Source organism: Takifugu flavidus, chromosome 16, assembly GCF_003711565.1.
Source record: "Takifugu flavidus isolate HTHZ2018 chromosome 16, ASM371156v2, whole genome shotgun sequence".
In the NCBI taxonomy this organism is placed as follows: domain Eukaryota; kingdom Metazoa; phylum Chordata; class Actinopteri; order Tetraodontiformes; family Tetraodontidae; genus Takifugu; species Takifugu flavidus.
The window spans coordinates 11,832,922-11,847,396 of record NC_079535.1 but is presented as its reverse complement, the minus strand read 5'-3'; the positions used below and the strand labels follow the sequence as shown (position 1 = coordinate 11,847,396).

The 14,475-nt window shown below is 50.2% G+C and overlaps 3 protein-coding genes across 5 annotated transcripts; all 3 read right to left on the bottom strand.

Annotated features, from left to right (window-relative positions):
• Window positions 1–3: 3 nt before the first annotated feature.
• Window positions 4–2,870, bottom strand: c16h5orf63 (chromosome 16 C5orf63 homolog). Of its 2 annotated transcripts, XM_057059410.1 has the most exons (5): window positions 2,533–2,870; window positions 994–1,025; window positions 684–791; window positions 455–511; window positions 4–252 (listed from the first exon to the last, which is right to left on the bottom strand). In XM_057059410.1, the coding sequence occupies exons 3-5, from the start codon at window positions 783–785 to the stop codon at window positions 82–84; spliced, it is 330 nt and encodes a 109-aa protein (XP_056915390.1). In that variant the 5' UTR covers window positions 786–791; window positions 994–1,025; window positions 2,533–2,870; the 3' UTR covers window positions 4–81. The 2 variants fall into 2 exon arrangements, with proteins under 2 accessions (XP_056915390.1, XP_056915389.1); XM_057059409.1 differs by lacking the exon at window positions 994–1,025.
• Window positions 2,871–3,019: 149 nt separating this feature from the next.
• On the bottom strand, window positions 3,020–9,780 carry traf3 (TNF receptor-associated factor 3). 2 transcript variants are annotated; one of them, XM_057059398.1, is made up of 14 exons: window positions 9,413–9,780; window positions 7,887–8,170; window positions 7,307–7,472; window positions 7,136–7,187; window positions 6,947–7,051; window positions 6,699–6,863; window positions 6,482–6,562; window positions 6,316–6,390; window positions 6,121–6,213; window positions 5,908–6,048; window positions 5,336–5,510; window positions 4,902–5,245; window positions 3,633–3,824; window positions 3,020–3,565 (listed from the first exon to the last, which is right to left on the bottom strand). In XM_057059398.1, the coding sequence occupies exons 2-14, from the start codon at window positions 8,044–8,046 to the stop codon at window positions 3,530–3,532; spliced, it is 1,785 nt and encodes a 594-aa protein (XP_056915378.1). In that variant the 5' UTR covers window positions 8,047–8,170; window positions 9,413–9,780; the 3' UTR covers window positions 3,020–3,529. The 2 variants fall into 2 exon arrangements, with proteins under 2 accessions (XP_056915378.1, XP_056915377.1); XM_057059397.1 differs by having other exon boundaries at window positions 7,887–8,049; window positions 9,413–9,779.
• A 612-nt stretch (window positions 9,781–10,392) lies between these two features.
• rcor1 (REST corepressor 1) lies at window positions 10,393–14,371 on the bottom strand. Its single transcript, XM_057059405.1, has 13 exons — window positions 13,930–14,371; window positions 13,782–13,841; window positions 13,164–13,244; window positions 13,041–13,093; window positions 12,257–12,418; window positions 12,057–12,172; window positions 11,916–11,988; window positions 11,788–11,838; window positions 11,567–11,713; window positions 11,408–11,485; window positions 11,045–11,102; window positions 10,739–10,971; window positions 10,393–10,655 (listed from the first exon to the last, which is right to left on the bottom strand). Exons 1-13 carry the CDS (start codon window positions 14,099–14,101, stop codon window positions 10,611–10,613), a joined length of 1,329 nt encoding a protein of 442 aa, XP_056915385.1. The 5' UTR covers window positions 14,102–14,371; the 3' UTR covers window positions 10,393–10,610.
• Between the last annotated feature and the right edge of the window lie 104 nt (window positions 14,372–14,475).

Here is a 14,475-nt window from a genome sequence, read left to right as displayed (position 1 = left end):
CTGTTCGGTTCAAGACGAAGTTTATTGATCAGGACACACGACCGTAACCATCGATTCACCGGGTACTGGTCCAGGCGTCAATCATGCGTTGCTGGTCTCAGCCTCCTGCAACAGTTTGTCCAGCAATGCGAGGTCCACTCGATGTTTCATCACAAAGCGTCCATTCAGGTGGAATACAGGTATGTCCCACTTGTACCTGTCAAACCACGTCCTGTTCTCTGGAAGACTGATGTCTACCAGCTGGAGGACAAACTGCAGGGACACAAGCAGACAGAGAAAAGACAGGAATTTATGCTTCTGGGTCACACCTACAGCCCAGGTAAGATGTGGCAGAGACAGACAGACAGGCAGGAGCAGTTAGCGCTTAGCTGCTAACTGTTACAGCTTTACAACTGCACATCTTCAGCAGAAAATGGGGAACATGGACGTGTGGGGAAAGAAACAAGTGTCTCACTCTGTGTCTGAGAGGATCCAGAGCTTCTTTAGCTTCATCACATAGAGAACATGGATCCTGTGGAGACACACGCCGCTGCTTAGCTCTCTAATATGCTACCTAAAGCATAAAGACTGCACCTGAGCTCCAATAGGAACAGAAAATGATCAAGTTATAAAATCTGGCTTCGTCTCGGCCAGCGGTGAGACACCAGATCTGGACAAAGCGTCCGATGGTGTTTGTGCGTTACCTTGGTGAAGAGAGTCAGCGTGGGCAAAGTCTGGGTGGACACGGTTCTGAGGAGACGTGTGGCTGGAGCTTGACTGAGACGGAAGGTCCTGAGGACAAACATTTGGATCTGAGAACAAAAAGTCCAACAGGTTATTGGTCACAGCTGCCAGGCAACCAGTCACAGAGCAGAGACACACACTGTTACACAGAAGAGGGACGCAGGACCACTGGAACATAAGCCGAGTGTGTGTGAGGCTACAGGCTGGTTTCATTTCTAACTAATGTGAAATAATGTAAATAAAGATGTCTCGAGTAGCATTTGGACTCACCGGGATTGTTGTGAATCTTTGCCGGATTCCCACTGGACAACGGAGGGTTTGAACAACGGAATGAATGGATTTTGTTGTTGTTGTTGTTGTCGGTGAGATGATATTAACATAAAATGAAGGAACGGGAACTTTTCACGGTGAAAATGTGGTAAAAGGAACCGACTCGTTCAGCCAGGTTTTTATCCCACAGCGGAGACTTTACGATTCTTTAAGCAGGTGATTTTATCTACTTTATTGCTAATATGAAATGAGGGTGTGTCAGATTTGAAATGCAAAGCTTATGTTTTTTTAAAAAAAAGCTTTTTAATCCTATAGAAGAGGCTTCTCTCTCTTCAGGTTGGTGGATCGGCTGTGCAAACAAGCACCTGAGACAATCCAGCAGATAGCAGCAGGGTGGAAGATGTCAGCAGGTAGCACGTACGTGGAGTGGCACCACAAAGTTCCTGCCACAGTCTACAGGAACATTCTGTACCGGGTCTGGACTCGACACTCCGGTGTCATAGCAACACTTGGCGCCGTGACCCAGATGGAAGATAAAGCTGCAAAAAAGCAACTTGTAGCCGCAACGTTTTTGTCCGTTTTAGATTGAGGAGATTTTGCACGTCAATGCTTCTGCAAATTGTCTTGAAATAATCAACATGCTTTTTCTGTCTGTGCGTTTTTAGCTGTCTTCTTGCACCCAAAAGATGCCATTGCTCAGAGACAGTTGTCAAGTCTTTGAACAGGCTTGCACGCGCGCACACACACACACACACACACACTGGACCAGCAGCACAGCAAAATAGATTACAGCGCGTCTCTCGTTCACATGAACACGACAGAAATTCATCCTTCATGTCTCTGTGAAAGGGTCTGACTTTAAATCTTATTTTCAAGGGAGACTATTAGCAATAAAACAGAGCACAGCAAGACAGTTGCTATAAAGAAAGCCTCGCTCTGGCTGTTTTTTTTGTGTTTGAATTCTGCGAGACAGATAAAACCAATGACTTGTAGGGTTTTCTGCAGGTTCCATGAGCAAGGAGCATGAAAACTGCCATCTAGTGAGGACTGTAGGAACTGTTAATGAGAGTTAGCAGAGAACATAGATAGGTCTGGAGGCCAGGATAGTTTATATATATATATATATATATATATATATAAATGTCCTGTGAGGGTGTATTTAATGCCTAATAAAGGCTGACAGAGGCCACAGAAGCCAGTCTGAAGCACTGATTTTGTTATGGAGCTGTAAATAACAGGTTACAGTAGGTCACAGTTGTGCTTAAGCTGTGTTTACACGCAATTTTCAAAAGCTTATTGTTACACTTTTCATTTCCAATGTAAATTAACTAGTCGTGCCTTCTTATTTCTGGCGTTTATTGCGTTGAGCAAAGAAATAATTTCATTGTACAGGGAAACCTGTTTTTCTCACTGCAATTGACATCAAACACTTCATCTCGACTTATGTCTCATTACTGTTAACGGCCCCAAACTCTGTATCTCAGTTAACTATTAGCAGCTGATTGAGGAAACTCGTCCCAAAATCTATAACAAACTCACCGAACAAGCTTGGTTCGGTGAAACTTCGGAACCGTCTTCAGTCACCAGAACAAGCTGAGCTTCTTCCGCCTTTCTTCTTCTTCTTCTTTAAAACAAACAGCCACGAGCGCACTACCGCCCCCTGCAGGACCCGCGTGTCTGGACAGTTTTTAGACGTAAAACGTCTGATCTCCAGATCTGGAAATGGCAGATTTACTAACACTGGTTGAGAAAGCTTAGTAGAGCTGAACTGGACCGGTTCCCCCTCACCAAACATCAAATCCAGTCACATTAGGACCCAGCAGGACAAAAGTAAATCACATAGTAACAGAAGCAGGACAGTCTTGTGGAACCTCAGGCTCCTCTCATCACTTACATAACACAACATCATCACAACTTTATTGTCATTGCACAACCAAATTAAATGTAATCCCGTTTGTTGCGGGGGGGGGGGATTTTTGTTGCACCCAGACTTTTGCCCGCCACAGAGCTGGGGGGAGAATAAAAACCACGTTCTTTGCTTTTTATTTTATTTTCACACTTTAACATTCTAATTGTGCAAATGAATCAAACGAAACTGTTAAACTCTGGGAAATCCTAAAGCCACAGAGGAATTTTGGGAATTCTGCTTCAAAGACACACAGGAACAGGTTTGGGGAATATGAGATTTTACTGGTTTTCTCACATCCCTCATGACTGCTGTGGATTTCTCAGCATGACTTGTAAACAGGAAACAGGAAGTAAAACTTGATGCACAGCATCAGTAGTAGCAGCTGTATTATTGCTGCAGTGCCAAGTTGGCTGCCGTTACCACCATGCCACGGTAACACACACATACACACACACACACACACACACACACACGTCTTCTTGTGTCTGTCAGGTTTACTCTGATGGTCGTTTCCTCTCTGATTCCTGAAGCCACCTTCATAATCTCCTCTTCCCAGCATGCTTTGCTCTGCTCGGCATACACCAGGTGATCCGCTCTCAGGCCAGCAAGGTCAGAGTGGCCACAATGTCACGGTTCAGGGAGATCGGAGGTATCTACGGTAACCTGGAGACACAACCAAGCATGAGCAGCCCAGGTCAAAGGTCAGGTCATCATCTGCAGGAAACCTCACCTTGATGAAGATGGTGTCATCTTTGATGTAGCTGCCTGTCTCTAAAACACTCTGAGACACAAACAGAGGACAACCCGATGCGATGTTCATCTCCACCACAGGACGTCGGAAACTACTACTGTTCGGGTCGGGCTTGAAGGCATCGCCGAGGTGTTTCTTCAATGGACCCTGATCCATGAGCATCAAGGTCACCTGACACACAGACACACGGGACAGACTTCTCTGCATCACTGTGCACGGCGGACTGGAGAACACACTATTAAGCTAGCAGCTAGCAGACAGTCAGATCGTTCGTCGGAGGAGAGAAGAACACGCAGGTGAGGCTGAGCAGCTGATCCTACCAACCATGAACGACGTGAACGAGCCAGCCTTTCATTTCGGTGGTTCTCATCGAGGTTGCGAGAGAACCAACAGTTTGTTCTGGCCAGAACATTTCAAACTTCCCCAGAAACTCGAGTGCGGAGGTTCTGGGAGGTCCTCCAAGGGCCCTGCCTCTGCTGCACGGCTCGTAATGTGCACACACCCTTGGAAGTGTGTCTCAAACTTGTGGCCATTTTTTGTACCAATTGTTGCCTCACAGCCCTGAACTATCCACTCTTGTTCAACCTTTCTGCCGGGACCTCAAACTTCTGACCACTCAAATTAGTTCTGGGACGCCAGACGAGAGAAAAGCTCTGCCGGGACGTGTCGAGAACAGGCTGCAAAACTCCCAAATGAGCGAGAACAGTGAATCACGCCCATCTCATGGTTTCACATAGTTCTGATTCTTCCTTAAGTCTCGCCGGGACTTTCGCAATAATTGCATTCATCGTGGAATTTACTCCATTAACACTAACAATAGCACTTCCTACATTCAGAAGCAAGTCATTATGCATCATCCAGTCTGCTCTTGCCTGGCTCCGTGGTTGGTAGGTAGCTGTACAGTGTGGTTCCTGAGTGGCTCTGGAAAGTTTGGATCAGTAGAAACAGTATCAGGGTGGTTTTAAGGAGCATAAACGAGCCAAAATGAGCTCTTCTGTCAGGTGGAATTGGCCATAATTCTTATTTCGCTCAGCTGTTAGCAAACGTTGGACGTCTGAAATGACCTTTTTTACTTTTTTGAGCCTTTTTAGGAGGTGAAGGGTGGTTCTAAGACCCAAACAACAAAGAAGAGGACACATAGTCCAGCTGGGATGCTGCACGGAGGGCAGACGCTTTCCATTAGCCTCGAAATCACACATCATTGCCGACGCTTAATGAAACTGGAGTTAGCCAGCGGACGGTTACTACCTTCTGTTTGAAGGGCCACGGCAGCAGGGCGTCGTACTCGCCCCTCATCACCACGAAGAAGAGCGACAAGTGCGTCCCTTTGCCCATCCCGTCTCCGTTCAGGTAAATGCGGGCGCACATTTTGTAGCCAAAGTATCCCGTGTAAAAGGGCTGCGAGTACAGCGACAACGTCTTTGCAGCCACCGCTTCCTGTTTCCGCCTCTTGTAGTCCCGGATTTTCCAGATCAGAGTCCCGTTGTAGCTGGCCGTCTCCAGCACCTGAAAGCGCAGGTCCATGTCGGCCAAGCGGATGTCGTGGACGCTCAGCATGTCGTCGTGCCTGTTCATCTGCGCTTCCAGGGAAGCTGCACACACACAATCATCCAATCATCAGTTGGGGACAAACACCTGTGGGCAAACGGCCGCCACCAGAGCCTGGGGGTGTGGGTTCTGACCCAGCGTGTGCGTGGATCCGCTTCCACTGCGCCCGCCCTGTTCCAGAGCGTTCAGCCTCGTCCGGACGCTCTCCAGCGTTCCCCTCAGGTTCTCCACCTCGTCCCGGAGCCCCCGGAGAGAACGCAGCTCCAGTTCCAGCTCCAGGAGCTTCTCGGAGTGAGAACTCATGAGCTTCTACGGGACAAGGGGGGAGAATCGTGTTTAAGGGTGAATCTAAACTGGAAGTTTAATCCACATCAGCGCTACCAAATGGGCCTCGACTGGGTATCGGAACCTCAGACCCGTGTTCCAAGCATCATTCTAGGCCCCAGAGGAGAAGATGAGACCAGGCAACAGCAGTAAAGGAGGATCCCAAATCCCTCATACTGGTGCCCACAGTCACACGATTTGTTTTCACTACAGTCCAAACGCCGTACGTTTCCATGACGACAGCATCCACCTGAGCTGGAGGTCTCGGGTCACAGCCAGGCGCTGCTGTTTGGTCTCGTTCCGTTAAAACCGCACCGACCGGCCCTCCCGGCCCTCCCGGCCGGCTGCAGTGGTATCCCGGCAACAGCGGGGCTCCTGTTACCTGCATGGTGCCCAGTTTTTGCTCCGTCTGCCGGTTCTTCTCCCTCAGCTCGTCGTTGCTGCTCTCCAGCTCGGCCACGCGGCTGCTGAGAACGGGAAGGACCTTGAACCGCTCCAGGAGTTCCCCTTTGACGTCGTCCAGCTGGAGGAACCAAACACAGGTTGACCTCGTGCGCGCGGCTCGGGCGCCATTTCCGACGGTTACCACGGTTACCTTGCTTTCTAACGCGGAGTTTCTTTTGGCCATCATCCTCAGGTGTTCAGCGGCAGAACTGGACTCATGTTGCCTCATGACCTGATTAAGACCCTACGGCAGAGGTGAGAGGCCACCACAGAATTACAGTTCACACACTGCTACACACACACACACGCGCGCACACACACACACGGAACAAGAGGCAGCAGTTACCTTGAAGGTGCAGCCGTAGCCGTGGAACGGACAGCTCACCTGAGCTTTGGGGCACTCGTGCTGATGGCTGGAGAGCTGCAACGTCAAAGAAAAAGAGCCGAGTTAGCCAAAGGCGCAGCTGCCGCTGCTCAGGTTGCTGTGGTGTCGCGATGGGGCGGAGCAGCACCTCGCTCCGGGGCAGCGAGGAGAGGGAGCAGTGGTTCGGGCAGGACACCGGGAAGGCCGGACACACCGTCTCTTTGTGTTTCTGAAAACAGAGGCCGGTCAGCGAAAGACTGTCGACAACAACGCGCCCGAGGACGGGGACGGTTCCTTCACGGGTGTGAAGGTAGGAAACCACCAGAACAACACTGAAAAGCTGCTCCTGCAGCAACACGAGATACCTGAAGCTCTGTCAGGGGCATCTTGGTCATGCAGAACTCACAGCTGGTCTCTCTGTATTTACATTTCCAGCTCAGGTGCTCGGGGATCTCCTTCCTCATCATCCGCTCTTTACATTTACCCAACGGACAAGGAACCTCGAAGAAGGGACACGTGTTCAGGTGGTCCTGCGGGAGGAGGGGGGGGGGAGACAGGCGGGTGAGGAGCAGAGACCGGGGAGCCGCGGCCGGGGCAGGAGCGCGTTCCTTACGGGTATTTGCTGGAGCCGCATCTGCTCCTGGCAGCCGTTGGCCTCGCTGCGACAGTAGACCTTCAGCGCCATGATCTCCCGGTGGCAGCAGACGTCTCTGAAGACCTGCGGGGGGACAGAGCGGGGGACAGACACGGGTCAGTCGCGCGTCGGTGCCCGACACCTGCGGGCGGGTCGCTCCCTGCGCACCTTGTCTTTGAACAGAGGCTCCGTGTCGGCCGGACACACGGGGTTGGGGTGACTGCGGGGGGACAGAAGAGAAGGTTTCCTGCTGCCCAGAGGAGGAAGAACGATCCGACGCGCGCGGCGTCTTTACGGTACGGACACAGGTCGCACCTGTCCCGTCCGAGGCCAGCTCACCTGAGGATGTCATTAATACAGCTCTGGCAGAAGCGATGTCCACACTCCGTCTGACGAGGCTGACACAGGACCAGCCTGCAGGACTCGCAGCAGTACTTCGCTTCCAGGGCCTCTACAAAGTGGTCTCTGAACCCTCCGTGAAGAGGCAGAAAGCCTGCAGGGACACCTGGACGGAGAGAGTCCTGAGGTGAATCAAGCTGGACGGAGACACTCCTGAAGTAAAGCTAGCTGGACGGAGACACTCCTGAGGTAAAGCTAGCTGGACAGAGACACTCCTGAGGTAGATCTAGCTGGACAGAGACACTCCTGAGGTAAGTCTACCAGGACAGAGACACTCCTGAGGTAGGTCCACCAGGACGGAGACACTCCTGAGGTAAGGCTACCAGGACGGAGACACTCCTGAGGTAGGTCCACCAGGACAGAGACACTCCTGAGGTGAAGCTAGCTGGACAGAGACACTCCTGAGGTGAAGCTACCAGGACAGAGACACTCCTGAGGTTTATCTAGCTGGACAGAGACACTCCTGAGGTTTATCTAGCTGGACGGAGCCACCACCCTGGAGAGCGTGGGGCTGCTTTACCTTGGGAGGTGGTGGGGTCAGTGGGAGGCCAGGGATTGGTGGAGCGGTGCGAGTGTGACGTGAGGAGCGGTGCCACTGAGAGGGGCATGGCCAAAGAAGGTGCTGCCTGCTGGAGGGGAATCTGCACCTCCCTCCCATCAGTGCTCCTCCCTGCTGACATGACCTGAAACAACAAACCAGCCCTCTGATTGGTTGAGCCTGCTCATGCACGGCCGACCGCAGCTGCAGTCCTGACCCGGGTATCATTTCAAAGTCTGGTCTGCTCGACAAGAGCCACGGAGATTCTAGCGGACAGAATAAAATACGTTCAGAAAATAATAAAAAAAAGCTCTTAAAAACACAACAACAAAGGGAAACAAAACACTTCCTGTTAAAGTTGAACTGTGGGGATGGTAGGGGCTTTTCTAGTGACACACACACACACACACACACACACACACACACACACAGCAAGCTCTAAGGTCAAGTTTTAATGAAGAAACAAGTGGAACTATGGAAGCAAACGGGGTAAAAACGATCACAAACAAATCACTCGCATTGATAACGGCTGCATCACCTGGAAATCCATCACGAAATAAGTGACCGGCAGAGCGGCGTCCAGCCCTGCAGATGTGTTAAACACAGCTGGATCTGCAGGCCAGAAGGCCGACACTGTCCTCCTTATTCAATACCGTCACATTCTGGCACCGATGAGCTGTGTCCTGCGTAACTCACCTCCAATGCAGTTTTATTACACAAACTCTGAGGGGAGGGCACGTGAGAACGCCGAGGAAAGTACCAACCATTCAGCACTGATATAGGTTTCTGTTTTGACCCAAGAGTTTCATTCTCCTTTTCGTGTGATCTAAATCGCTAGGAAATAAGCGCTGGGTTTGGAATTCTGGGCAACGTGGTTCCACCAGCTGATTAAACAGTTCTTCCCACATATTTTGCTCTTTTTTTTGTTAGAATAAATAGTTTCTTGGCCCTGGAAGTTACCAGTACATTATCTGTGAGGTGAGGGCAGTTCTAACCCACCCAAAAGTTCTGGTGGTCGGTGTGTGTAGGAAACCGGAGAAACCCACAGATACAAGGAGAAGTTTGAAGCTCCAGACCACAAAAAAAAAAAAAACTACCAAAACAAATCCTTTGGATGGATCAATGAGTGGAATCAGTAACTCTTCCACATCACTACACCTTGCAGTTTGGTGAGTTTTAGCTCCCCAGAATCGCTTCTGCCCAACAAGGTTTGGCCAGACGTGATTGATCCCTCATGGCTTTAGCACGGGGATGAGCTGAGTTCTTTGGAAATGTAAACACATATGCTAACCGCGCATGCTAGCAGAGCGTTAGCATTTTTTAGCTCACTGCTTGTATGTTACAGATCATTTCAAACGTACAGGGGAAGAAAGTGGGGGAGCGAGGAGAGAGGATAAGAGAAGCCACAGTATCTGATGTAGTTCTCCCCGTTGCAGCATGCTAACAGTAACCTAGCTAACATTGTTCTCCTGAGGTTCTCCTGGAATTCTTCTAAATATGGGACTTACATGAATCTCCACCGCAGGCCACAGTTCACCTCGGCGGTTCCAAGGCTCGACTTACTCTCCCGGCTTCAAACCGTCAACCTGTCGCTGCCGGTACCTCGGAGCCTCAACACGCCAGACGGACTCGTCATGGTCCAGTTTGGTGTTAAAAGATTCTGCTCCTAGTTTGTGTGTGTGTATTTGTAAGTGAGACAGAAAAGTCACTTGGGTCCAATTGAGCGATTCAACGGGGAGGACGAGGATGATCGCACTGGAAACCCCCTCCGCTGCTTCCGCCCAGGAAATCCCCCAGCTGTTCGAAGGGTTGCCCGGCCAAGAGGGGGCGCTGTTTACGGACAGAGCCTCTGACAGGAGCATCCACCAGAGAACGCCGTTTATAGACGCTGACAGGCGCAACCACCAGAGGGCGCTGTTTATCGACACTGACAAAAGCAACCACCAGAGGGCGCTGTTTAGACACTGACAAAAGCAACCACCAGAGGGCGCTGTTTAGCGACACTGACAAAAGCAACCACCAGAGGGCGCTGTTTAGACACTGACAAAAGCATCCACCAGAGAACGCCGTTTATAGACGCTGACAGGCGCAACCACCAGAGGGCGCTGTTTAGACACTGACAAAAGCAACCACCAGAGGGTGCTGTTGATAAACGCAACCACCAGAGGGCGCAGTTTATATACACTGACAGACACAACCACCAGAGGGCGCTGTTTATAGATGCTGACAGGCACAACCACCAGAGGGCGCTGTTTACTGAGACATGTAACCAGCAGAGGGCGCTGTTTACAGTTATGTATTTAGTATTGCAAGATCTGCTCTGAAACTGAAACTCTAAATTTTTTTCATTTTTGCCTAATTGCTTTTAAAAAGCTGGTGTAGGTTTACCGGATCATCTGACGGTATCAAATTATTAGAAAAAAACGGGTACTTTATTGTGGTTATTGGACTCACTTCTGTCATCTTTCTGCCATCAAAAACACGCCACACAGTTTGACTGATTTATTGTTATATTTCGTTTTACTAAAACACCCTAAATTATACCTGAAAACACAAATAAACTGAGTATATAAAAAACCCCCAAAACAATTACATTTACACGGGTAAAATCAACACAAGGCCAATATACTAAGTGATAAAGTGATAAAAATGAACATTATTCAACAGAGGCAATGAAACTAGGTGATTTAGTCAGATCATCTGCTTTCATGATGTGTTTGGCTTGTGGGAGTCCACCAATGAGGGCAGGTCCTGCAGTAGAACACATTTTCAGTGAAGAGCAACCGTGACCAATGTATCGAACACATTTCAGAATTGATTTGACGGCTTCTCACCCTTTTCTGATCCTCCTCTTTAGCCTGAAATACCTCCTTCTCCTCTACCTTGTCTTCCTCCGCCCCGCAACTCCCCTCTGGCGCCCCGCCATGTTCTGCCTCCCACTCCTGCAGGATCTCATCCAGGTTGAACCTGCGTCTGTAGTTTATCAGGAAGTTCTTCACCTGAACCACAGACTTGTTACCAATTACATCGGAGATGGCCTGGAAGTCCCGCCCATACTTCCTGATGGCTGAGACCAAACGTGACCACATCAGTTTTTAAATCAGCGACTAAGAACAAACGAGAGGAAGAACAGGCGCTACCTTGGACAGCAAGAAGCTGCTCGTCTGTTGTCCAACGGTTGTTAATCTTCTGAGCAGCCTGAAAGATGAGACTCAGGATCAACAACCACAGCAACAGTACTGACACACATCCAGCAACAAGGCAACACCGACGCCTGGGCTGCTCATCCCACGCCACCGACGCATCACGGCCATGTGGACCTCCACCCCTGATGGGAGGTCAAAGTTGACACCCCACCCTAATTGTCTCGGGCCGGTTGTCCAGCATCAAATAAGAACTGAAAATACAGCTTCAACCTGCGGGAATTTCTCACTGCAGTCACCCCACGCTCTTCTACAGACACCCGTCTGTTGCTGTGTGTCGTGTGACGTTGCGTTAGTTACCTCTGGTTGCCTGAACTCATCCACTCCCGAATTGATTTTCTCCTTCAGTAAACTGTTGGACTGTTTGATGGACTGAATCTGGGGAACAGAACACAGGTGATCAGCCGGTCGGGGGGGGGGGGGGTCGGCGGACACACCGCCGGGCGAGAAGCTGCTCACCTGTCTCTTGATGGAGATCAGTTGACTGTCCAGTTGCTTCACAACCCCCTGGGGAGGCGAAGTCGTCAACGATACGACATCAACGTAGTTGAGGAACATTCCTCTGGGAGGACGTTTCTTCAGCCGCTGAGACCACCGACTGCCCGTCTGTGGTAGACAGACAAACCGGTTACCGGTGGCCTAATAGGTTACCGACAGGCAGACGGGTCACTTGGTCTCACCTTCAGCCCTGTAGCTGCTCTGACCTCTGACCTTGTCGCTCCCGAACTGACCTGAAAGAAAGGTCAGACTGGAATTGGTGCGCCGTCGCTCTCCGGTGACAAACGAGCGTCCCGCGCGTCTCTCTCACCTCTTTTCTGTCCTCTTTCTGTTGTTCACATTCAGAATCACTGGGGGGGGCGACTTCGTCCGCGTCCTCGTCACTGAAACATCAACCGTCACGTTAGCTCTGGCGGCGCCCGGTGAAAGCCGAGGACAACTCGGGCGTCACCTGTCTCGCTCTCTCTTGTGTTTCCGCGTCTGTCTGTCCATCAGACTCGTCTTGCTGCGGCTTTTCTTCCACGAGTAGTAAAAACGAACCAGGCTGGCCATTGTTTTATCCGGGAGCTGCAGCAAATACAAAAAAAAAGGTTTTAGACGGCGTCTGACCAGTCGGACTGGTAAAGTGCAGTGGTTTGACTGGGACTCGACCATTTGCTGGATACGGTGGAAACTCTTCCCGTGGAAGCTGAAGGCCTGTTCGAACAGAACCTTGTCCTCCACGGTCCACTCGTCTGGAAACGGCGTGAAGTTTGGGAGGTCGGCCAGAGACTTGTTGATATTGTGTTTGTGCCAGAAGAGCATCCCCAGAGCCTGAAGACCAAGACGAGCGGTTCAGGAGGAGCTACACGAGCAACGCGTTAGCTTAGCTTTCAAGAGCATCATTTCACGCAGCCGCCATCAGGTAGAAGATACAGGTCACTTAAATCAAGGACTAAGAGCCTTAAAAACAGTTTTTACCCCAAAGCAGTCGCTGCCCTGAATGCAGCATAAAACAGCATAAATAACTAATGAATGCAACAGGAGCTTTGCACTGGCCGTAGGTTGGTTATCCGTGTGCATGTGTAATTTATTTACTCATACATGTTTACAACCCTGCATCCATCTTCCTCCAGCTTTTTATTTTTTTCCTGAAGAAAAGTTTTTGAAAATAATTTGGTTTCAGACAGCAAAGCCAGCAACACTTATGAAACTAGCTGCACCCTCAACTACAGCCAATTATAGCTCAACCTCAATAAAGTGTACAATGGTGGAGGGTGGACCCCCCCCCCCCCAAACCGCATTCAAAACCAAATGACCGACAGCCTGAGCGCCTCCAGAAACGGAAGCCCAGTAAGCTACACGCATCCTCTTGACCATGTTAACCATCAACCACTCCCACGTCTCAATAAAGAGACGCCGGCGAGGCACAGACAAGCAGTCAGACAGACACTACCTGCTCCATGTTGTATCCGTGTTTTTCTTTGGCAACGGAAACGTACTCGTCCACTGGAAGAGAAGAAGAGTTGAAAATGAGACGGCGGCTGAAATCAGCTCATCCAAATCTGTCGATTCTTACGCTGAGTCTGGTTCAGAAGGTCGCTGGGAATCCAAACCAACATGCCGAGGTTCTCTCTGAGCTGAGCCGCCTGGGCTTCCTCTACACACACGCGCACAAGCACACACACACACAGAGTTTATTTTGTACCACACCAAAGCATTCTCTTTAAAATTCTTTATCTACAAAAAAACACCCAAAGTCCAGAGGGTTCTCGCAGGTTTTCAGCTTCAACTGACAGCAGACAGGGAGTCGTCCTCCAGGTCCTGCTGCCACAGTTCCCATTCTACTGATAACCACCAGTAAACCAGCCCTCTGAGAGCAGAGCATCCATCTTTTATTTATATAGCTTGTTTTAAGAAGACCTGGTAGAGTCTCTTTAAAGCTTTAGAATAGATGCATTTTAATGACATAAAGAAGATCCTTTGGGGTCGAACCACTCCAGCTAACTACTTAATGCTGCTTAGTAAAAAGAATATTACTCGGGTCTGACTTGAGACTTTGATGCAGCCTGCTAAAACGTAAGTAGTGGAATCTGTTTAGAAACCTGCTCTAACAAGGCTCCTACGGAGCACTCCTGTTGTTCGAGGCTACCACCTCGCTTTCATGCTAAAGAACGCGTTTTTCATCAATTCTCACCCGGGTCGAAATCTGGAACCACGGCCTGATACTGCGGCCCGACCCGCATCCCTCCATCACCTGCGTGCACACACAGATGACAAATGTAGTCGGAAACACTCTGGAACAGAACCAGTAAACGGCGGTACCAGTGACCGAGGCTACTCACCATGCTCATCATCGCTGCTCAAGCCTGAACTTCCTTCTTCCCAGTAGCTGCCTCCATTACCGGACGGACTCTTAGTCCCGAGCTGCGCTGAAGCCCCCTGGCCACCGCCGGTCGGTCCTCGGCCCCGGCGCTTGGCAGGAGCCTCCGAATTTCTGTCCAGCATCGCTGGCATGACAAGGACGGAGCCGGGCCGTGCTAACGCCAACCGGGATATTCTCTGCTGTCCGGCAGGCTACGTAGCCTCGAAGCTAAGCTGAGTGATCGAGCGAGTGAGCAGCAGGAAGTTTCGTTGCGGAGCGAACAGAAAAAGCCGACAGTCTTCCGACGATGAGTCGGGGGAGGAAAGTTCCGAAACAAGCGGCAGAACTATAGCTGAGCCACGACCGAAGACGGACAAAACCGATCCAGGCTGGAGAAATCGGTTAAATACCGAATGTGACCACACGCGTCACGTTAGGCTCCTCCGTAAAGAACAGCCGTAAACATTCATATTGGTCGGAATTAATTGTAACAGATGATTTATACTGAATTATCCATGATCCAGAC